Source organism: Phasianus colchicus, chromosome 23 (assembly GCF_987193195.1).
Source record: "Phasianus colchicus chromosome 23, bPhaCol1.hap1.1, whole genome shotgun sequence".
Classification (NCBI taxonomy): domain Eukaryota; kingdom Metazoa; phylum Chordata; class Aves; order Galliformes; family Phasianidae; genus Phasianus; species Phasianus colchicus.
The window spans coordinates 1,544,424-1,565,894 of NC_143458.1; the positions used below are offsets into that span (position 1 = coordinate 1,544,424).

General features: G+C 58.2%; 2 protein-coding genes across 2 annotated transcripts in view; one reads left to right on the plus strand and one right to left on the minus strand.

The window, feature by feature from the left end:
- Positions 1–51: 51 nt before the first annotated feature.
- CENATAC (centrosomal AT-AC splicing factor) lies at positions 52–3,859 on the minus strand. Its single transcript, XM_031599949.2, has 9 exons — positions 3,550–3,859; positions 3,300–3,465; positions 3,155–3,217; positions 2,951–3,015; positions 2,259–2,364; positions 1,874–1,904; positions 1,366–1,455; positions 1,133–1,265; positions 52–516 (listed from the first exon to the last, which is right to left on the minus strand). Exons 1-9 carry the CDS (start codon positions 3,831–3,833, stop codon positions 471–473), a joined length of 984 nt encoding a protein of 327 aa, XP_031455809.1. The 5' UTR covers positions 3,834–3,859; the 3' UTR covers positions 52–470.
- A 12,778-nt stretch (positions 3,860–16,637) lies between these two features.
- The window catches only part of BCL9L (BCL9 like), a 42,083-nt gene continuing 37,249 nt past the window's right edge, over positions 16,638–21,471 (plus strand). The window contains exon 1 of the mRNA XM_031599946.2: positions 16,638–16,736. The gene's annotated coding sequence lies outside the window, so the exon portion shown is untranslated. The remainder of the gene's footprint in view (positions 16,737–21,471) is intronic.

Consider the following 21,471-nt stretch of genomic DNA (forward strand, 5'->3'; position numbering starts at 1 on the left):
TCCCTTGCTCCTGCTAAAGGTTAATTAGTTACCCTTCAGGTGAGGCAGAACTGGATTTTTTAACAAGTTTAATTTATTTAAGGAGATACTTTGCTAAAATACAACGTAGGACACTGGCACGACCTGCTGTGTAAGGTGGAATTTCTGTCTGTGAAGGCACTGCCTAGGCACTGGGCTATTCCTGCTGGCAGGATCTGTCTTTGTATTGTCTATGACTTCAGAAATTAATGCTTAGATGGTACACATCCTTTAGAGGGAGAGTGAATCTGCTGCAGCATCCCCTTGCCACATAGCTTTCAATAATAATAGTGCTCAACTCATCACTTCTGTACTAATATGACCTTTCAAGAGACTGAATGCATCTAGATGTGTACATATATACACGAGTACTGAAAACCCTGGCCCTAATAGAAGGTACAACTATCTCTAGTCCACCTTTTCAGAGCCTGGTTTGTTCTGTGTTCTTCTGATCACCTTTTTTTCTTCTTTCCTCCTGATTCGGCTCTAAACTGATGCCTGAAAAAGAGTACAGATGTCAGCATTCAACAACCTTTATAAAGAGGTAATGAAAACTGCCTCATCTCATAAAATAGTGCTATGTGTGATAATTTAAAACAGGAGCTCCCCTCAGTTTGTTCAGTTATTTCTGTGAACCAATGCTTCAGCTACTTAGCCATCACAGAAGGGGTTATAGGGCACAGCACTGCAGGTGGGGCCTTCCAGGGGCAGAGCAGAGGGGCACAACCCCCTCCCTCTCCTCTCCCTGCTGCCACCCCTCTGTTGCTGCAGCCCAGGGGACTGTCGGCCTTCCGGGCTGCAGGCGCACACTGCTGCCTCATGTCCCCTTCTGTCCAGCAGGACCCCAAGTCCTTCTCCGCAGGGCTGCTCTCAGCGAGTTCTTCTCCAGTCTGGGCTCATGTCTGGCACTGCCCCGACCCAACAGCAGCACCTGGCCTTGTTAAACCTCATCAGGTTCTCATGTGCCCCCTTTCTGAGCCCGTCCAGCTCACTCTGGATGACGTCCCTTCCTGCTGCTGTCTCAGTTTCCACTGCACATTTCTTCCACTGCACCACTCAGTTTGTTCTCTGCTCACCCTCAATTCAGCATCAGTCCTGTGCTATTCAGGCTCACCTGGACTGCCACCTCCTGCCATGATTCCAAACCCGGCCAAAGGAAGGAAGCCAGCTGTCCCCTGTCTGGGAGGTATGGTCAAAATTGGCACCAACACGCTCTGCTGGGAGCTTTTTGAGCTTCTGCTTCTCCACTAAAAGGCAATTTGGGGAGAATTTTTCAATCAAATTCCTTTTGATTCTGAAGTGCAGTACTGGAGCGTATTTAAAGGTAAAGGTATACAAGCTGCTTACTTTGCTTGAGAAATTCCTCATACGAAGGTCCAATTTGTTGTTTGCTTCCATCCTCCTCTTCTTCATCTGTTAGCCAGGGAGGTTTTGCTCCTGGAAGGCACAGAGAAAATGCATTCAATCTCTGCAGCGAAATTAATGGCTCAGCTGAGGGAGAGAATATTTCCTCTTCCCCTGTACCAACACCTTGTAAGCAGTAAAGAAAAAGTGAACTTTATGTTCTGTAAATAAGGTTTGTAAAAAAAAAAAAGGCCTCTGGCCTGCCTTGGTTAAGGCCATGACAGATCACACCTAAAGCCTTTGCAGAGCAGTAGCACAGAGGTTTGTAGCACTGTCACATTTCTCACAATATGAAAGTGTTCTATGTTAGCATATCAATATTGCAGCAAAGAGAGAGAGAACCTTTGGGTATGCTGTAACCATTCCAAAACTACTTTAAGTTACCGCTGTTGCAACCCTTGTGTTTTTCCAGGGGTAGCTGGAAAAGGAGCTGAGAAGCAAGCAAGATTACCTGTATGAACGTTTCCTTTCCCTTCTGTTTCCTGTTAAGCAGAAGATAAAACATTAATTAGCAAGTGATGCTTTTAAGTGCCTCTGTGAGCAGGGGGTGGCACTGTGTGTGCTGTACACAAGGAACACCTGAGAAATTCCCTTCCAGTTCTGCTACAGAAAGGGCATCTATTCCCCTGTCCCTAAGGAGAGCTCTCTTAAAGTGCATTTTAAAAACAGTTTGCTTCAATGTAAGTGTGACCCAGTGGTACATCTCAGCTTGTTGTCTGCATGACTGCAAAGATGCCTTTTTCAGCATGAGGTTCACTGGGGTGACTGTAACTTGTTTTGTAACACGTAATTTGTAGCTACTTAAATTGAATTCATTAGCAACACTGTGCTCCCACCTGGTGGCCAATGAAGGTCAAAGCCTGGCCTGATTCCATCCAGCTTAAATCTGGTCCTGCCTGCATCACGCTTGGGCCGGGCAGCTCAGCACAACCAGAGGTGTCCCTGGAACACAGGAACCACAAAGCAGGCTGAGAGATGAGTCTGAAACAGCACTGAAGTGGTGTCCAGTGAGTTTTGCAATAAGAAGAAAAGGAGAATTGCTCTTGGGGTATCATAGAGTGGCCTGGGCTGAAAAGGACCACAGTGCTCATCTGGTTCCAACCCCCTGCTGTGTGCAGGTCGCCAGCCAGCAGCCCAGGCTGCCCAGAGCCACATCCAGCCTGGCCTTGAATGCCTGCAGGGATGGGGCATCCACAGCCTCCTTGGGCAACCTGTTCCAGTGCCTCACCACCCTCTGGGTGAAAAACTTCCTCCTAATATCCAACCTAAACCTCCCCATCTCAGTTTAAAACCATTCCTGTGTAAATAGTCGTTCCCCCTCCTGTTTACACACTGCCTTAAGGTACTGGAAGGCCATGATGAGTACACAGTGCGTTTATGAGGGTTACTGATCACATGCTTCTTTGTGGAGGGGAGAATAATTTGCCTGGGCATTTGTTGCCCGCTGTACTTCAGGTAAAAGTTGGTTAAGGACTTGCATGAACAGAGGGTGCTGAGGGCCGGGACTGGGGTGGGGAAACGCTCTTACCGGGCGGATCCCACAGCGGAGCTGCAGCCGGGAGGTCCAACACAACGCTCTGTCTCTGCTGGAGGCTGAGTTCGATTCAGGAAAAAGCAACGACATTTCTGGTACTCAGCGGTGCCCGCCAACCCCCCCCACCCCCCCCGTCGCGTCCAACCCCCGTCGCTCGGCGCAGCAGCGCTGGATACGGCTCAGCTCCGCGGCACCAACCTCCAGGGCCGCCCGCACGGTGTCCCGCTGCCTCCGTTCCGCCTCCCGGATGCGGGCCGCCATCTGCGGGGACGGAGCGGCGTGAGGGGCTGCCCGTTAACGAGCAGAGGGCGGAGGGCTGCTCGTGGGGTTCCACATCCCTCACCTGCCGGATGTTTTCCTCCTCGCGCTCCTCGTGCGCTCCCACCGCCTTCCGCAACGCCGCGGCGAACCGCTCGTATTCCTCAGCCGGCACCACGAACCGCTCCCGCAGCGCCGCATCCGCGCGGTTCTCCCTCCAGAACCGCACCGTCTCCCGTCGGTGTTCAGCCCTGGGACGGGAGGAGCGCGGAGGGGCGGCGGTCACGGCCGGCACCGCTGTCGCGGCCGGCACCGCGCCCAGCGCCCGCTCCTACCCGGCCAGGTGCTGCAGGAGCCCGGCGTGGGGCAGAGCCAACGCTCCGCTCCTCCCGTCCCTCCGCACGCCTCGCCCGCAGCACAGGCACCACACGCGCCGCTCGTGCTCCGCCGGGTCGTAGCGCCGCACCGCAGCGCCGTCCAGCGCCGCCCGCGCCGCCGCCACCTCCTCCTCCAAGCGGCCCAGCGCCTCTTGCAGCCGCCGCCGGTGCGCGGTGCTGTACAGATGGCGGCGGCCGGTGAAGAACGTGCGGCGGCACAGCGAGCAGCGGTACACCGCCATGGCCGCCGGGCGCCGCGGGGAGGAGCCTCGGTTAAGCCGCGAACGCGGCTGTGGGCGGGGTTTAACCGAGGCTCCTCCCGCCGCTTTCGGGCTCCCCCTGGCGGCAGAGAGTTGTACAACCATGGGAATGGAAGGGAGCTCGAAGGCCGCCTGGTGCCTCCCTGCAGTGCACAGGGACACCCACAGCTCCAGCAGTGCTCACAGCCCCTCCAGCCTGACCTTGGCTGTCTGCAGGGACGGGGCACCACCGCCTCTCTGGGCAAGCTGTTCCTAATTTCAGTCTTCCTAACGGAAAATAGCCTTGCATGTGGACGCAGCGTGCTGCCCTTCAGCCTGCGTGGCCCTACAGCACAGCATGTGGGGCTGAACTGTGAGAAAAAGAAGGGGCTGCGAAGGAGGTTTGGCTGCTCAGCATCGCTCCTGCTCACATCACGCTCCGGCTCTGTGCTCTGCCTGCACAGAGGTGTTTTTTCTGGCACGGGCAGGGCTCGCTCATACCCCCCGCATCTCTCAGTTCTGTGAAGCTGCAGTGAAAGAGCAGAACTCGGATCCCTGCCCCTCCTCTCAGATTTCTGCTCCGCTTCAAAGCAGGGCTGGGGCCGATTGAAGCAGTGCCGGGCTGTGCTGCTGCTCACCTCCATCTCCGCTCCCCCACGGAACAAAGCGCAGCGCTCCGCTTTGATTTCCTCGTTTGAAAGCGATAGGGGACGGAGTTTGAAATGTTCTGTGGCTGTTTCGGTGCGTGCCGGGCCTCAGATCAGGGCGGTGGGGGGCAGGCTGGCCCTGGGGACACCTGGGCTGTGGGCAGTGGGGAGCGGAGCGGTTCCAGTGGTTGTCACAGCCTTCATGGCTGGAGCTGGACACTGCCAGGCCTCTGGAAACCATTGAGCCCAATCCCCTGCTAAAACATTTCCCTATAGCAGGTTGCTCAGGTGGGCGTCCAGATGGGTCTTCAGTATCTCCAGAGGAGACTCTTCCACCTCTCTGGGCAGCCTCTTGCAGTTCTGTCACTCCCACAGTAAAGAAATCCCTCCTTGTGTTCATATGCAACTCTCTGGGTTCCAGTTTCTGCCTGTTGCCCCATGTCCTATTACTAAACACCAGCAAAAAAAGCCCAGTCCCAGCGACTTGACTCCCTGTATATATCTACAAAGTGCTGAGATGCCCTCTCAGCCCTCTCTTCCCCAGACTGAACAACCCCAGGGCTCTCAGCCTTCCCTTGAACAGGAGATGCTCCAGGCCCTTTGTCACCTTTGGCCCTCTGCTCCACTCTTTCTAGGAAAACTCTGTCTTCTTTGAACTGGGGAGCCCAGAACTGGACACAATGCTCCAGATGTGGCCTCAAAGAGGCAGAGCAGAGGGGAGGATCACCTTCCTCACCCTGCTGGCTATGCTCTGTGCAATGCACCCCAGGGTACCACTGGCCCTCTTGGCCACCAGGGCACACTGCTGCTCATAGCCAACCTGTTGGCCACCAAGACACACAGGTCCTCCTTTGTGCTGCTGGTCACAGCCCTCTGAGCTCTGCCAGTCACCAGTCCCCAGCTCACCTCACTGTCCACTCATCTATTTTCTAAGTTTTATTACAAAGAGACAATGTCAGAGGCCTTGCTGAAGTCAACAATGTGCACTGCAGGCAGGGACAGAGGACAGAGAAACAGTTCTTTACCCAGCAAAGAATGCACTTGTCCAAGCCACAGGCTGCAGCTTCTCCAGAAGAATGCTACTGGAGACAGTGTCAAAAGCTTTGCTGAAATGTAGGCTACATCTACAGCCCTTCCCTCATCCACCAGGTGGTTGACTCACTCACAGAAGATGAGGTTGGTCATGCAGGATCTGGCTTTCATGAAGCCATTCTGGCTGTGCCCGATCCCCTGGTTGTCCCGCACACGCCATGTGATCGCACTGAAGATGATCTGTCACTGTGCTGGTGTGCTGCCTGTGGTACCACTGGGACTTGAGGTGTTTGGAAATCTGCAGCCATAAGAATGTCCCTGCAAGCAGGCAGCAATGTGGTCCCTCCCACACTGTGCGTTTGTTATGCTTAGTGATGCCAACGTACAGGTCTGGCCACATGCTACGGGATTCTGGGCTCAGGGAAGACTACCTGGTGCTGAACCAAAAGCTCCACCATGCTCTGCCCAGAGATCTCATCAGAACGCAGACAGAGGTTGAATCACAGAATCACAGAATGGCTCAGCTCGGAGGGGAGCTCAGAGCCCACCCAGAGCCACCCCCAGCCGTGGGCAGGGCTGCCCCCCACCAGCTCAGGCTGCCCAGGGCCCCATCCCACTGGCCTTGAGTGCCTGCAGGGATGGGGCACCCACAGCTCTGGGCAGCAGTGCCAGCGCCTCGCCGCCCTCTGACAAAGGATTGCTTCCTCACAGCTAACCCACATCTCCCCTCTTGTCGTTTCAAGCCATTCTCCTTATCCTGTCACTACTGGACTGTGTAAGAAATTGCTCCTCCTCCTGCTTGTAAGCTTTCAAGTCCTGGAAGGCTGCAATGAGGTCTCCCCACAGAGAGGAGGAGGTAGATGACATCAGTTGTCCTTCCTTTGCCCACCAGTGCCATCACTCCAGCACAGAAGGCCACTGGATGGATCAGGCACGCTCTGCCCTTGGTGAAGCCGTGCTGGCTGACTCAGATCACCCCCTCATCTCAGTGTGCCTTAACATCTCTTCCAGGAGAATCTGCTCCATGATCTTCCCAGGCACAGAGGTGAGGCTCCCTGGCCTGTAGTTCCCAGGTCTTCCTTTCTCCCTTTCTTAGAAACAGGAGAGATGTTTCCCCTTTTCCCATCACCAGGGACTTTGACAGCCATGACTTTTCAAATATGATGGAGAGCAGCTTGGCAGCCAAGGTTGTCTCTGCTCAGCTGAAGCTGTGGCCATGCCACTGCACAGCAGTGAGCCGTGCTGCCAACACGTGCAGTGCTGGGTTGGAAGAGATGCAGCCCATGGCTGTCGTGCCTGACAGCAGTGGGATGCTGACAGTCTGTGTGTTTGGGCACAAGGCAGTGCTGTGTAATTCAGCCTCACTGTTCATGTCAGTTCAGAGTCAGGAGGACCATCTCACTACGTTTCATCTAAAAAACCCCAAACAAATCACCTTTTCCTTGCAGCTTGCAAGAGGAATGTTGTGACTTTAAGGCACCCCCTTCCCGTTCCCCTAATACCTCAAGGCCTCTGAGTGATTCTGGAGGAGAGGATCAGTGCAGGAGTTTCAGGCATCTTTCCCTGCCCTGCTGCACTGCTCACTTACCGCTCTGAAGGCTGTGCTTTGCCATTTCCATGGAAACCATTAGTTGCTAAGCAACTGGAGCATCATCTGTGCTGAGCCCTCGCATCTAATTATCCCATCACAGTGGCTGAGAGGGGCTGGGGGGGGATTAACTCTTCTACCATGGCAGATCCATTGACAACACTTTAGTAACATTTAAAGGGACATCATCACCCTTCCCTAGCATTTACTGGCAGCGTTGCTCAAACAGTGACTTGGTTTTCTTGCATTATTTGAGTATAAGGAGAAATAGAGGTTTCTGCAAGCAGCGGAGAAGCTGGCACTGCTTGTGGCTTGCTGGCTGCCCATGCAAGGAGCTCTGCTGAGAGCTGTTGGGTCTTCTTCCTGGCCGAGGTGTGCACTTAGCTGTGTGCTTGGATAGTGCACGCCGTGTCCCATGGACTGGGGGCCACACTTGTTGTCCTCGTATCTCTTCTTTGCATCATGTGCCTAGCAGAGATTCCTGTGGTGTGAAGCGGAGAGAACGGTGCAAAGCAAAAGCTTTTTTTTTTCAGCTGTGCTTGGGAAACAGAAAAAAGGAGCAGTGCTCACAGCCTTTTGCTTTTGTTTCTTTGGTGTAAGTGGGCTCAGTACCTGCTCACAAGGTGAGGACTCGGTGAGAAGGTGGTGAGCCGTGTGAGCACAGGGGGCAGAGGATGACTCCGCTTCTTAGCAAAAGTGAGAAGGTTGTGCACGTGCAGAAATGAAAGGAACTGTTCAGAACAACGTTTGCCATGCGCTGGGGGCTTGCAGAGATTAGGGAAAGCAAATGTGCAAACCTATGACTCACGCATGAGGTCCCAGAGTCAGGAAGGAGTAATGTAAAAGCTGCTCGAGCCATGTGCTGAATGCTAATGAGGCAAGCAATGCTCACAGGAGTGCTGCAACCCGCCGTCGCTGTGCTTTGCCACCAGTGTGGCCGATTCCCTGCAAAGAGCAGCTCGTGCTGCAGGGCATGCTGGATAACTGCAACTTCTGTGGCTTGCATAGCAGGGCAGTCGGGACTGCAGGGCTGTGTGGCTCCCTGTGAAACAGACGTTTCCAGAGTTTGCAGTCCATGCTGAGCCCAGGGCAATCTCTGAGGAGGAAGCAGGCCTGCCCCTGGGCACGGGATCTGTCTGCAGAAGCAGACCCAGTGCTTGCTTCAGCCCTTGGTAGCGGCCGTGGGAGGCGGGACAGAAATGCAGGGTGTTTTTCTGATGTTGTTTTAAAGTAAAAAAAACATAAACAACTTTATATGTGAGAGAAGAGCACTTTATATTTTCAAGAACATTTGGTTTCTAAGAGCCAATCTCAACAGATGCACTGTCAGTTCTGAGCAGTACAGCCTCATATGGAAGAACTGTGTATGAGGAAAAACGTATCGGCTGTACCAAATGCCTCCCACCCAGATTGACATCCCAGAAAAGTGGAGCAGCTTTGTCTCAATTAATGTCCAGAACTGTGGTCCTCAATGAAGTCCCTTAGTAGGAATCCAGTTCCTTCCTTCTCTTGCGAGCCCTTTTGTGCAGGGGGGACGTCACGACAGGACTCTGCAGTGCATGCAGGCACGAAGCTGGAGAGGGAACCAGATACCTGTCGGATACACACACAGGTGCTATTCGGCCTGGTTGATGCACGTGGTTCATCCCTCCCTGTTCATCCCCTCTGTAATCCAATTTGCATTCCCTTTTCTTCCTCTGGATCCGGCTGTTACCATGGGAACTATGTTCACAGTTGCATTTCATTGGCTTCTGGAAAAACTCCTTTTTCCTTTTCCCCTTTTCCACCTTGGGCACAGAGCTGTGGCTGTCAGGGGGTGGGGAAACCCATAAGGATTCCGGTAACCAGCAGGAAGGCAGCAGTCAGAAGGAAGAACAGGGAATTACGGCAAGGCCTGAAGGGGCTGGAGGAAGTAATTGCACTTATGTGGCCTGGAGCTCGGGCACTGGTGTGGCACTGATGTATGGGTGAGAGAAAAAAAGGGAGGAGATGCTGCTCCAGGCTCCTGTGCCGTTTGTATGCTACCTCTTGCTCTGCCCAAGGAGGAAGGGCATGCTTTGAGGGCCTTTTCAAGAGCATGCACAGAAGGTTGCAAGCAGCTGAGATACTGCATCTTAATGAATTAACACTTGTTGGCTTCTCTGCTTTTCTTGCTCCTCACGCAGCTGTGTGATGTGCCCCAGTGTTTCCAAGTGCAACATCTCTCCTTAAACTGGGAGAGAAAGAGAGAGAGAGCAGCAGGGCTGTGCCCCACCACCTTTGGCCCTGTCTTTCCCCATCTAAACAGATCGTGTCTCAGTTTTTGTGCTGGCAAAGCACCTCAGCCTTCAGTGCACCTGGGCACCTGCTGCCAGATGCACAGCTCCCCTGCACCGCCTTCCACCTGAGAGAGGATTTTAATGATCAGTTCTGAGTATTCACAGCTGTGATCTGCTTTAAGGTACCTGTTAGGCAGCGATTAAAGCAGGGCACGCAGGAAGGGATGATTCAGTGGTTCCAGCACCAGCTTTCAGTCACTGCTGCTCCTGGAAGGGGGTGTTTGCTTGGCAGGAGCGAGGACACGCCGCAGCCATTCGCTTCCTCTTTGCGTGGCTGGAGGTAAAATCTCCTCTCGGCATTTTTTCATTGGAGCTGCAGTTCCTCCTTCTCTTCCCTCAGTCCCCCCCGCACACACACACACACGCACACACACACGCACACACACACACGCACACACACACGCACACACACACGCACACCGTTATCCGCTCTCGCGGAGCCGCCGCCCGGGGCGCCCGCGGCCGCAAGGGGGCGCCATAACACCCGCTCGGGCCTCCGCCGCCGCGGCGCCTCCCCTGCGCTCAGCCGGCGGCTCTGCGGGGCCCCGCGCGGTTCGGGGGCGGCTCCCGCTGCCCCCCGGCGTCCCGCACCGTGAGCGGCTCCGCCCTGATGAGAAGCCGCCCCGGGGCACGGGAAATGTCAGAATCCCGGGCCGTCCCGGAGAGTCGGAGGCCGGTGTTTGGCTGCCTCGGAAGCCTTGCGCACAGAGCGCGTTTCTTTGCGAAGAAGGGAATCTTTCTTTCTTCTTGTGTTTCTGCCAGCGAAACAGAGGGATACGCACGTATTCCTGAGGCCGGAGGAGCCGGCCGCCTGTGTGCCGTTCTGTGCAGCCGTGTGAGTGGCGGTTAATAAGGTGAATGTTTCATAATACCGATATTGTGGAGAGCTGCTGCCAGACGCGCTGATGCCGCGCCTTTGGGCGACGAGCCCGGGCTGCCGGGGGCCTGGGGCAAAGGTCTGCGGTGCCTCTGCTCCTGCTGCGAGCTGCCTGATCCTCCAGGGGTCAGCCTGGGCGAGGCTGGGCGCTGCTGGCACGTCTTTCTCATCCTGCCCGTGCTGTGGGATGCGCTCCCAAACCTTACTATTGCCGGAAGAGCGCTAAGGCTGTGAGCTCTGCTTCTGCGATGCTGCGTGCTGGGAAGACAGCGTGCATCCAGCACTGAGCTGCTGCACTGCAGAGATGGTGCCCTGGGGTACGGCGGTGCCCACGCATCTGGAGGAGAGCATGGAGCAAGATGGGGGAGCTGGGATTGAGAAGCAGCTGACAGGTGGCTGGGCAGGAGGACCTTTACCTTGTACCAATTCCCAGAGGCAGCTGGCTGAGGTGCTGAGCACCTCTACCAGGGAAGCACCATCAGGGACGCGTGTCTTGGGGGCCTGGGATATGGATGGACAAGGGCTGAGTGAGAGCCGAAGGAGCAGCGACCCCAAACACTAATAGAGATATTGAATAAAATTGTATGTGTGTCGGGTTTGTGGCCTCTCTCGGAGCAATCCTGATCTCCGCTCCAGGGCTCGCTGACAAAGGGCTCCCGTATCCGCAGCGACAGAGCTCCCAGCGTTCCTCGGGAGATGCAGGGACTGAGTAAATAACCACAGGGAGGGATTGCTCCATGCCTGCTTCTGCTTCGCCACGAGACTGCAGCAACGGGGACAACAAAACCCGTTCTTACGCCTCGCTCCCCGCTACAACGCACCGTGCCGTAACTTCGGGGCGGGCACCCACAGCTCCGTGCACCGCTGCTACTCGTGGCCGTGCACGCACACAGAGCGGCCGTGCGCCCGGACGGCCCCACGCGTGCACGCCGTGCGGAGCGCTGCCGGGGAGCGGCGGGCACCTGCGGGCGGCGGAGCGGAGCTCAGGAATGCGATCGCGGGCAGGCAGACAGCGCCGGAGCCGCCTCTGTTTGTTCAACCCCGAGATCCCCCGCAGCCCGCGCAGGGCCTGCCGGTGCCTGCGCAGCCAGCCAGGAATGTCACACGGAAATCTCGGAGCTGCGGGGGGAGCCGCATTCCTCCTCGCCCCGCGGGTTCGTCCCGCGGCACCCCGGGCCGAGAGCCTCGGCCCACCCGGCTGCCGGCCTCCCTCTGCCTCGCGGGGGGAATCTGGCTGGCTTTGTGTCACTGAGGCGCTGTGATTTCAGAGCCAACCCTGCCTGCTCAGTTTTTCCAAACCCTCACTTGGAAGGAAGGAGCCGTATCAGGATAAGAGTCCTCCCCACCCACCCCGTTCCCTGCCACCTTCCCGGCTCCCCAGCCAGCCCAGGCCCTGGGTCGCAGTGGGAGGCGCCGGCTGTGCTGATTGCTGCATTTATTACACCGGTGGCCTCGCTAAACGGCTTAACCCTTTGCTCCCTGCAGATGCTGCCGGCGTTGCTTTGCTGGCGGCGGGCTCGGCTCCGTCCCGCTGGCGGCTGCCCCGGCGGTGCAGGCTGCCCTGGGGGCTCCCGTTCCTGTGTCCCTGCCGGGGTGACAGGCAGCCCCCCGCCCCGCTGGGCGGCAGAAGCTCCCCCGAGCTCCAGCGCCGGCAGCCCTGAGCTCCTGCTGCCGTTGTCACCGGAGACCAGGCTGCTGCAGTGGGAGTTAAACTCATCGGCTGTGCCAGAAGTCCAGTGGCACCAAGGCTTTGTGCACACCACAGCGGGCAGGGATGAATTCTGAGCTGCAGGGATCATCTGAGACTGTGGGAAGATGAGTCTGGCACGGCCATGGGAGTAACAGTGAAGGGAGAAGGCTTGGAGAGCTGCGCCGTGCCAGGAGCCGTGCGTGCATTAGGAGTGCATCTGATGTTGTAAGATATCCCGAGCCTCTGTGCCTTTGTGATCCTGAATTGTGTCAGCAGTTTAAGTCTTTGCAAGAAGGTGGTTTGTCAGCAGTGTATTTTCATGTGGGGAACTGCTTAGCCTGATTAAATTCTCCTCTGGTCCTTCAGCACAGGTGGCATTTTGGCTTTGTGAGTGCAGCAAAGAAATCACAGACTCGCAGAATGGCCCAGGTTGGAGGGGAGCTCAAAGCCCACCCAGTGCCACCCCCGGCCATGGGCAGGGCTGCCCCCCACCAGCTCAGGCTGCCCAGGGCCCCATCCCACCTGGCCTGGAGTGCCTGCAGGGATGGGGCACCCACACTGCCAAGAATATTCCACAGGGTGTGGAGGGAGCTGCAGGACCCATCCAGTCAGACAGTGCAGGTCTCAGCCCCAGCATGAAAACTCTGAGCTGGAGACCAAGGCTGAATGCATCCCTTCACGTGTTGTCTTCGTGCTCCCGTTTCTTCCGGCAGCAGTGGCTGGATGGCCTTGGCCTGTTGGATAGGGGGCGGTTAATAAGTTAGCATGAACACAACGGCCTGGAATCCTCCTTTGAAAAGAGTATAGACGCCAAGCTGGATGCTCCTGATCCTTTCCAGATCCATCTGGCCGATGGCACACTGTGCCTAGGCAGCTGCAGGAGCGCAAGAGGGATCGCGGGCTTCTCACAGCTGCCTGCTGCTGGCTGCAGCACTGCTCAGACTGTAATGAGCATGTAATGAGGGAGCCCATTCTTCCCCGTTGGCCACAAGGCTGGGCGCAGACCTGGGGCCTTGCCTGGGCTGGCTTTTTTCCCCTTTCCTTGAGCAACAGCTCGTGGTGCCGTCGAAACAGAAGTGGGATTGAGGGCTCACCATGCAGCCTGGGAGAGACGGGGGCATGGCAGGGACCTGCAGGACTGTGGGACAGGATCTGTGCCAGCGTCTGAGGGAACTGAGACGTGGTGGCCAGGAGTCTGCATAGAAAAAGGTTGGAGGACAGGACCGAGGGCAGCATCAGGAGAAGGGAGATGTTTTTAGGCTGGATTACCTCTGCGGCTGAAATGTCACCTCTTCCTTCTCCTCTCCTGGGGATCAGGATGAGTCCAAGCCTCCACATGCCAGGTCTGCAGATTAGTGCTGGAGCTGCCATGATCTCCCTGCTCTCCCTGCCCAGGCCCGTTTCCTTCATCCCAGGTGATGTGTGCTCTTCCATCCCCTGGGCCTCAGTGAGGGGTTGGTCGGGGACTGGAATGAGCCACCAGGGAAACCTTTCACAAAGAGCTCCAGCTAACTGTGAATCACATTGTTAATTCCAGTGTAGTTAATTGGACCTAATTAATCATATTCATAAGTGTAACGAGAGCCTTGCCCACAGGGGTCTTATGGAGGTCTGAGCTTGGGGATGGTGTTCTAGAGAGGCAATAGTAATGAACACATTCCAGGGTATTGGGACCTGGATTCCAAATGTTCTCATCAGCAAAAATGTGACAGGACAAGGCTGTGGCCCTGCAGCCTGGTGTCTCCTGTGCTCCACCTTTAGCTCCCTCTTCTCCTGGCTACTGCTTTCCACTCTCATGCTTTTTGCCTAAGCAAGTTACTGAACAGCACCTCAGCAGGGACCTGCTCAAGCTCCTTAAGAAAACAGCCACCTCTTTGCATGGACTGATCTGAGCCAAACTGTGACCTCGACAGCGTGTGCTCTTGGTCTTTGGCCCAGGGAGCACTAGTTTGGAAAGGAGACTCTGGGCTTCCTAGGTGTGTGTTTTTCTTGTTGTAACTTTCCCTTTGAGCAGGGCTCGTCGTCTGGGACAGCCAAGGAGACGACGGCTGCTGCCATTGGAAGAATGAATGTGACAGCAGAAGGAAGGACTGGCGTACTTGTTGGAAATGCCCAGCACAGGTTGTAACCTGGAACAGTTCCTTCCCCTCCTGTCTCTGCTGGTGTGGGTGTAATGAGAGAGAAGGGAAGGGGAGACTGGGGATGCTAATTAAAAGCAGAGCAGAGCACAGAGCCCACAGGGCCGGGCCTCCCACTGCCCCTTCCCAGTCTCACTCAGCCACTTTTGTGCGTGCAGAGATGCGAGGGGCTGTGATGTCAGAAGCCTGGGAGCAAAGGGGAAGGGGAGAGAGGGAGAGGTGGCGAGCAGGTGGCTCCCCAGATCCTCTGTCCTCTCTGCGTTGGGCTGAGATGGAGAGAAGCAGCCCTCAGCCTTCTCAGGTCACACTGTGCCCACTGCCCAGCCTGCCCACCGAGACTGGGTGCTGAGAGAAGCCTGGGTGAGCAAAGGCACATCTGTACGTCGTCCCTTTCGTCTGCTCCAGCCTCAGACGTTTTCCCCAGGCATTGCTTTGGATGTGCCTGGGGGAAAACGCCTTCGAAGGGGAATTACCGATCCTTTCTGTTTTTCACTTTAGGAGCAGCGAGCTCTCGCCTGCCTTTCGTTCCTCGGCTGTCACTCGGCTGCGGCAGCCAAAGTTCGCTTTGCCGCGCTGTGCGTTAGGCGCTCACGTGGCTCGCGTTTGCTCGCACCACCGCTCGGGCTGAGGACGGGGCGCGGTGGGGGCGGCCGCGCTGCGCGTCCCCCGCGGGGGTCCTCCGCCGCCGCTCGCCGCCAGGGGGCGCTGCCGCCGCGTCCCCGACCGCCCCCCGCGCTGCGGTTCCCGCGGGGCCGCCCCGGTGCGGGCAGCGCGGTGCTGGGGTGCGGGACGGCGCTGCGCCCGATCCGGGAGCTCCGTGCCGGGGCTCCTTGCTGGGGGTCCTCTCTGGATGCCGCGGTCGCTTTCTTGCTGTGTCATTCCTCGCCCCGAGCTAAGTCGGTAACCGAGGCTCTGTCTCCGGCCGCTGACTTGCGGTCACGCCGGGCAGGAGGGAGAGAGGTGTATCTTGTCAGTTAGGGCCGCTGCTTCCCGACAGCTGCGATGCATTGCTTGTCCCTGGGTCCCTTCTAGCTCTGCAACGCTTTAAGATGCTGCCGAGCGGTCCGTGCCGCCAGCCCACCCCTGGGCGATCCGGGCACTGCAGGCACGAAGGTGACGCGGCCCTCGGGGACGCTCCCAGGGAAGCTGAACTGCCGTGCCAAGGAGGCTGCGGGGCTTCATCTGAAGCTCACCGGGGGATGGGAGCGGGGCGACGAACCAGGCCCGGGTGACAGCACTGAGACAGGGCCGGGCGCTGTCGGGGGGAAGCCTGGGCCGTGTGTATCCCACGGGTGACGTTGCCCCTTGCAGGCAGCACAGAACCGCAGACCATCGCATTTGTGCGAGATAACCGGGCGTGTAATGTTGCACAGGCGGACGTACATCTGTGCAGCCGCTCGCAGGCAGGCAGCCACCTCTGCTGCAGGCGGCTTCAGACCGAGCACCGCGCGCCCGGCGCTGCCTTTCCTCGCCGTCGGGTCGGAAATCTTCCCGTGCCTCAGCGGCGGGCGCTTCCTCGCTGCTCCGCGCGCTGTGTGGCCGTGCCCGGCCCAGCTCCACCGGGTGCCCGGCCCAGCTCCACCGGGTGCCCGGCTCCGTCCGGACGCGCCCTGCGAGTTCGCACCGCGCTCTGCGAGGACGAGCCCCGACGTTCCGCGAGGTTCCCCCTCCGCCGCTTTGCACTCAGCAGCCGCTCCGCCCGGGGAGCTGCCTCGCCCGCCGCAGGGTGCGACGGGCAGAACCGCCGTCCTGCAGCCCGTTTTATTTTTGGTGCTGCAGGGTTTCTCCGTTGCAGGCTGCTGGCAGAAATGAGGCCATTTTGTCCGCGTCCCTCGCCAGGCGACGGCGTCTCCTTCCTCGCAGTAATCGCAGAGCCGAGGCCCGCGGCTCGCAGACCCGCCCGGGCTCCCAGGGGCCGCGGGGCCGGCGCTCCCCGTTCCGAGCCGGGCGGCGGTGCGCGGGGAGGCGGTCGGGCTGCGCGCCCCGTCCCGGCGGCCGTGCGCCTCCAGCGCCGCCCTCGCAAGGTGCGCGTCCCCGGCAGGCCGCTGGGAGGCCGGCGGAAAGCCCGAGATTAGGAAGCAGTTAATCAGCGCCGGAGCGAGCGGGGCTTTTATTTTGACAGGGCAGCGCTTGGCTCCTTGCACGGAGGAAAGTGAATGATCCTGTTTCTCCAAATGATTATTCAGGCTCCGGCGGAGAAAGGAGCACTCGGCACGCAGCGCTTCGCCCCTCGCCACGGCGCCCCCGCCCGCCCCCGGGCTGCCGCGGCCGCCGGCACCGGAGCCGCCCGCCCGGCGGGGAGAGCGCCCGCAACTCGCGGCCGGGAGGGAAGTTGGTGCTCGCCGCGGCCGGACGCCGAGCTCCGCCGGCGGGCGCGGGCTGGAGCCGCCGGCGGCGAAAGCGAAAGGAGCGGGGCGGCGGGGCGCCGGGCTCGGAGCGCCGCCCGCCCGCGGCCCGGCCCCGCGGCGAACGGCGGTGGCACGGCCCGCTCCGCGCCATGAGCCCGGCCTGCGGGGCCGGCCCCGCGCCGCCGGCCCGCGCTGAGCAGCCCGCGGAGCAGCGCCTCGCCGCCGCGGGGAGCTCGCCCGGCCTGCCCTGAGCCGCGCCGCCGCCGAGGTGAGTGAGCGAGCCGAGCCCGGCCGAGCCCAGCGCTCCGCGGCCGCGCCGGCAGCGCCCCATTGTTCCGCCGCGGGAGGCAGACGGCACCGCGGCTGTCAGCGGCGCCGGGGCGGGACGGGACCCGCGGGCCGAGCCGCGCTGCGGGAACGGCGGAGCGCCGGGCGGCGACGAGCCGCGCCGCCCCGAGGAGCCGCGCTGCCGCGGTGCTGCCGCGGTGGAAGTTGCCGCCGACGGCCCGGCGGGCTGCAGCAGGTGGTGGTCCCGCACCGCTCCGTCCCCTCCCGGCGCTCAGCCCCGCTCCCGCCCGGCCGTGCGCGTTGTTCGCTGTCAGCGCGCTCTGGGCACGTCCAGGGCATCGCCCGCCTCTGCGTGGCCCTTCCGACTTCGCTTTTACGTTTTAGAGACTGCTTTCCTCGCGTCCTCGCCGTCCGTCGCGTTGTTGCTGGCAGCTGCACGGGGAGCAGGCGGCCTGAGCCGGGCTCCAGGTGTGAGGAAGTTCTTATTCGCGGTTCGCCCGATTTTCCCCGGGCTGCTCCAAATGTCCGGCGTTGTTAAAGCCCCGGGGAGGACCGGAATGGGGATTCCTGCGTTTGGTGTCACTGCGTTTCACGTGGGGTTGAAAGAAGCGCTCCCGGAAGGCTGAGCCCGCAGGAGGTGTCAGGGCACAGCTCTGCCCTTTCTCTGGCCGTGCTGCTGCTCTTTCCCGAGAAAGAACGAATCGATGCAACAAAACCTTGGCAGTGCCGTGTTAGGGACATGTCTTCAGCAGGTGGTGAACTTGTCCCGGCCCTGCGCTGCTAGCAACCACTTGCTGGAGTAGAAATGTGAGAAGGATGCATATCTGAACACATAAGTAATGCTGCATGACGGGGCACGCTGTTGTGTTGTTGTGTGCAACGTCTGCGAGCCTCGGGGGCAGCGCTGTCAGAGCACAGGGCTGTGCTGTCACCTGGCTGCGTCCTGCACAAGCAGAAGGGCTGCTGCCCGCACGGGGTGACGGCTGCACACCTTGGGGTTCGGCTCTGCTCCCCATCCGAGCGCGGCTCTGCGGCTCCTCCCGCCCGCCAGCTCCCTGCTGAGAGGTGCACACGCTGCTCTGCTGCTTTCACACAGAAAACTGAGTCACAGAGGAAGTGATTTGCACAAGGTCGTGTTGTGAGGAGTGTCGGTGCTGAGCAGCGTGGCAGTGCCTGTGATAAGGCCGGCTGTGGCACACATGGGTGTGTAACACGCCCGGGGTGGTACCGACACAAAGATCACCCACGTCCACGTTGCTCTGTGGTTCTCCTTCTCCGTGATTTCTTTCTTTGCAGACTCCTCACGCCCTAAATGCTGTAGAGCCTTTTTGTTGTTGTTGTGTTGTTGTTTTGACGTGCATTTTGTCATTTCAGCTGTGCAAACAGTGTGACCAGTGCTTCCCTGCCACCCTGAGCCCTGCCTTTGATACCCGCTGGCTGCTGTGGTGCTGCTGTGTGATGGGACAGTGTGCAGTGCTGTGGTGCAGCTGGACGTGTGAGCTCCTGCTCCATAGGAGCTGCCTCTGGAATGAAACCACTGCACAGCTCTGGTAGAACTCAGGTCCATGGAGCTGTGCACCTTGCTGGTGCGTGATTGGAACCTGTGTGGTCCATGTGCAGCTTGGCTCTTCAACACAGCTAGAAGGAAATGTTGCTGGTTTGGGGGGAGAAGACTCTGGTTTTCCTTCTCTTTGCTGTTCCATCCTGCTGAGATGCTTTGGGTGCTCTCCCTCCCCGCAGTGCTTGCTTTGGGAGGAGGTGCAGAAAGGAGCACCTGGGTGCACCAGCTGCATCCCTACAGGTGGCTCTTGGCTGTTGTTGTAGTGCTCTTTATGGCTTAACTTTGTCTGTTCACTTCAACAGAAAATGTGGTGCTTTAAGATATGTGGATGTATGGGTGGACAGAGATACTACAGAGATGTGATGTACAGATAGAAGGGTGCTTTGGCAGTGTTGTTCAAGCTGCAGGAGGATTGCTAGCATGAATCAAGCCCTAATATAAGTCCGACCTCAGCTCTGCCGGGCTCTGTTTCATTCCTCCCAGCATGAAGCTGTCTGACAAACAGGCACTCTGTGGATCTCAAGCATGGTTCATTGTTTTTAGGGGGTGCTGGAGCTTTGCTGCTGGCTTGATGTGGTTTGTTGGTCTCCATGAGATTACAGCTGCCCCAGGAGTTTGTGTGGTGATGAAGAGAGGGCAAAATGCACGCCTTGGAGCAGAGAGGCTGGGAAGCATTGCAGCTCCTTCGCTTCTCAGTTCTGCATTTCCATCGGTTCTGAGATTGGGGTGAGGGAGTGAGAATGGCAGAAGAAGCATTCCCAGGTTTTTCCTGCTTGTGAACTTGTGTACACGCTGGAGCTGCACACGCTGGCTCTGCCTGCGCTGGGGACCACGATGCTCTCTGCCCTTCCAGCATCCGATTTCCTGAGGGGAACAGACAGCCCCACACTTTACCTTTCAAGTTGTGAGTCTGTTTTTCCAGCGTTCTGCTCAAAGATTGATCAACAGCTGCTCTCCGCGTGCTTTGCAGACTTTCATCCTTCAGGACCGTGGTGCAGAAGCTGCAGACTTCACCTTTCAGTATGTGCCCTGTTCTGCTCCAGCCAAAGGCTGGGATTGCTCCGTCCCCATCTGCTGGGTCTCTGTTACCTCCAGGAATCCTGGAGCTGCTCGGCTGCGGGCTTTGCTCCTCTGAGAGCAGGAGTTAGGTTGGTTGGTTTGTCTTTTCTTTCCAGTTTGGCACACGAGACCTTGAATCCCAGCTAAGGAATGGCGGGAGCAAGATATCCTCAGCATGGCTGTAAGGCTGCGCGCTGTTCCCAGAGGTGGGGCGGCACCCTGTTTGGTGAGGAGCTGCGCCGGAGCCAAGACCTGGGCCAGGAGCCAGGTTTGTGCTCCGTGCCAGAGAGGGAGAGACTTGGAAAGCGAAGCAGAGCTCCTCCTGTGCGAGAGATGGCCTGAAATACCGAGAGAAACCACAGAGTGCTCCTTGTTCCTGCTGTGCCTACTGGTCTTCCCTCTGCCCCAGTGCGTGGGAGGCCACGGGCCGCGATCTGCCAGGAGCAGGAGGGCTGCGCCGCGCCAGGATATGGTTTGTGTGAGAGATGCTCCACCACGTTGGCTGTTTACAGACTCTGAGCCCCTTGAAACGTAAGCACAGGAAATGCCAGGCTGCGGCGGGGCGCTGTGCGGCTCTGCGCCCTGTGCCGCTCGGCCTCCGGCGTAGCAGAGTTTTGCACCATCACAGGCTGGAGGAGCTGCAGAAGCAGGGACTTGGTTATTTTACCTCCGAGTGAGGAGGAAAAGTGAAAGGAAGTGACTTAACTGAAGGCAGGAAGTGAATATGGGGCAGAGCTGGGGATGGAAGCCAGGAATCCTGATTCTTGCTCATCGTTCAGCTCCTCTGTAGCTGCTGTGTTGGGTCTCAGCCTCCTGTTTGAGCCCAGGTGTAAGCAGGCTGTTCCAGAAGTTGGCAAAATAGTTTTTCTTGTGAAGCATCCTCAGCACTTGCTGCATTCATGAATTTTCCAGTCCCTGAGCATCTGGGATCTCAAGGATGCGCCCAGCTGTAGTTCAGAAAGCTGCGGTTGGTGTGGTTGGAGCTGCAGGCTGGTTGGTGCCTGGTGCCCAGTTGTGCAGGGAGAGCTGTGCTCCATGAAGGGACCGCTGTGGCTCTGGTAGAATGGACAGGGAAATGGCTGTTGTGACTCAGGAGTCAGGGCTCTCTGGTGAGGACAGAAATGAGCAGCAGAGGAGGAGGACTGCAGGCGGTGAGTTCACCCTGCTGCTGCCCCTGCTCTGTGCATGGGAACGCAGGGCTCTGGCTCAGCAGGCGTGTATCAGCTGCCCAGTTCTGCAGAAAGGGACTCTATTTGAATCACAGAATCCTTGGAGTTGGAAGGGAGCTCGAAGGCCGCCTGGTGCCTCCCTGCAGTGCACAGGGACACCCGCAGCTCCAGCAGTGCTCACAGCCCCTCCAGCCTGACCTTGGCTGTCTGCAGGGACGGGGCACCACCGCCTCTCTGGGCAAGCTGTTCCTAATTTCAGTCTTTCTAACAAAATATAGTCTTCTTTAGGAAAGAAGTTGGGTAGCTGTGTATCAGTGTTCTCATACACCTTCAGCAGTGTCACAGCAGGGAAGGGATGGCTGCGTTGTGTTGTGTGCCTGCAGTGCTGGGCTCTGGGCTTCCTCGAAGAGTCACGGTGAGGCTGCAGGTAGAGGAGGGTGCTTGCTCACAAAGCATGTTTGCAGGGGTCCCAGGAAGCCGTGCTGTAGGTTTCCCGCAGCCCTGGCAGCTTGTGGGCACAGGACAGTGAGGGGTTGGCTGGGAGGCTCCGAAGGGCATTGACTTAACAACAAGGGATGAGTCTCTGGGCGACTGTTCTCCACAGCAAGCTGGCCGGGGCTGTGGAAACCCCTCCAGCACTGGAGCTTTCACCACTTCCTCGGTAGGATGTGTTCCAGCACTGGGTTGCAATGGGAGATTGGGCCAGACGGGGCCTGAACGAAGCTGCTCCGGCCACAGCCGGGCCTCGAGCGCAGCAGTCAGGCTGGGCTGAAAGCTGCTTGTGTCCTGTGTCTGTGCAGCCTCGATTGAACTTTTCCCTGGCAAGGAGCAAAAGGAACTGGGGAGACCTAGGGCTGGTCCAGGCAAGTTTCCTCTGCTCTCCCCGCCTCCAGATGCAAGTGGGGGAACGGCAGCAGCTCCAGACT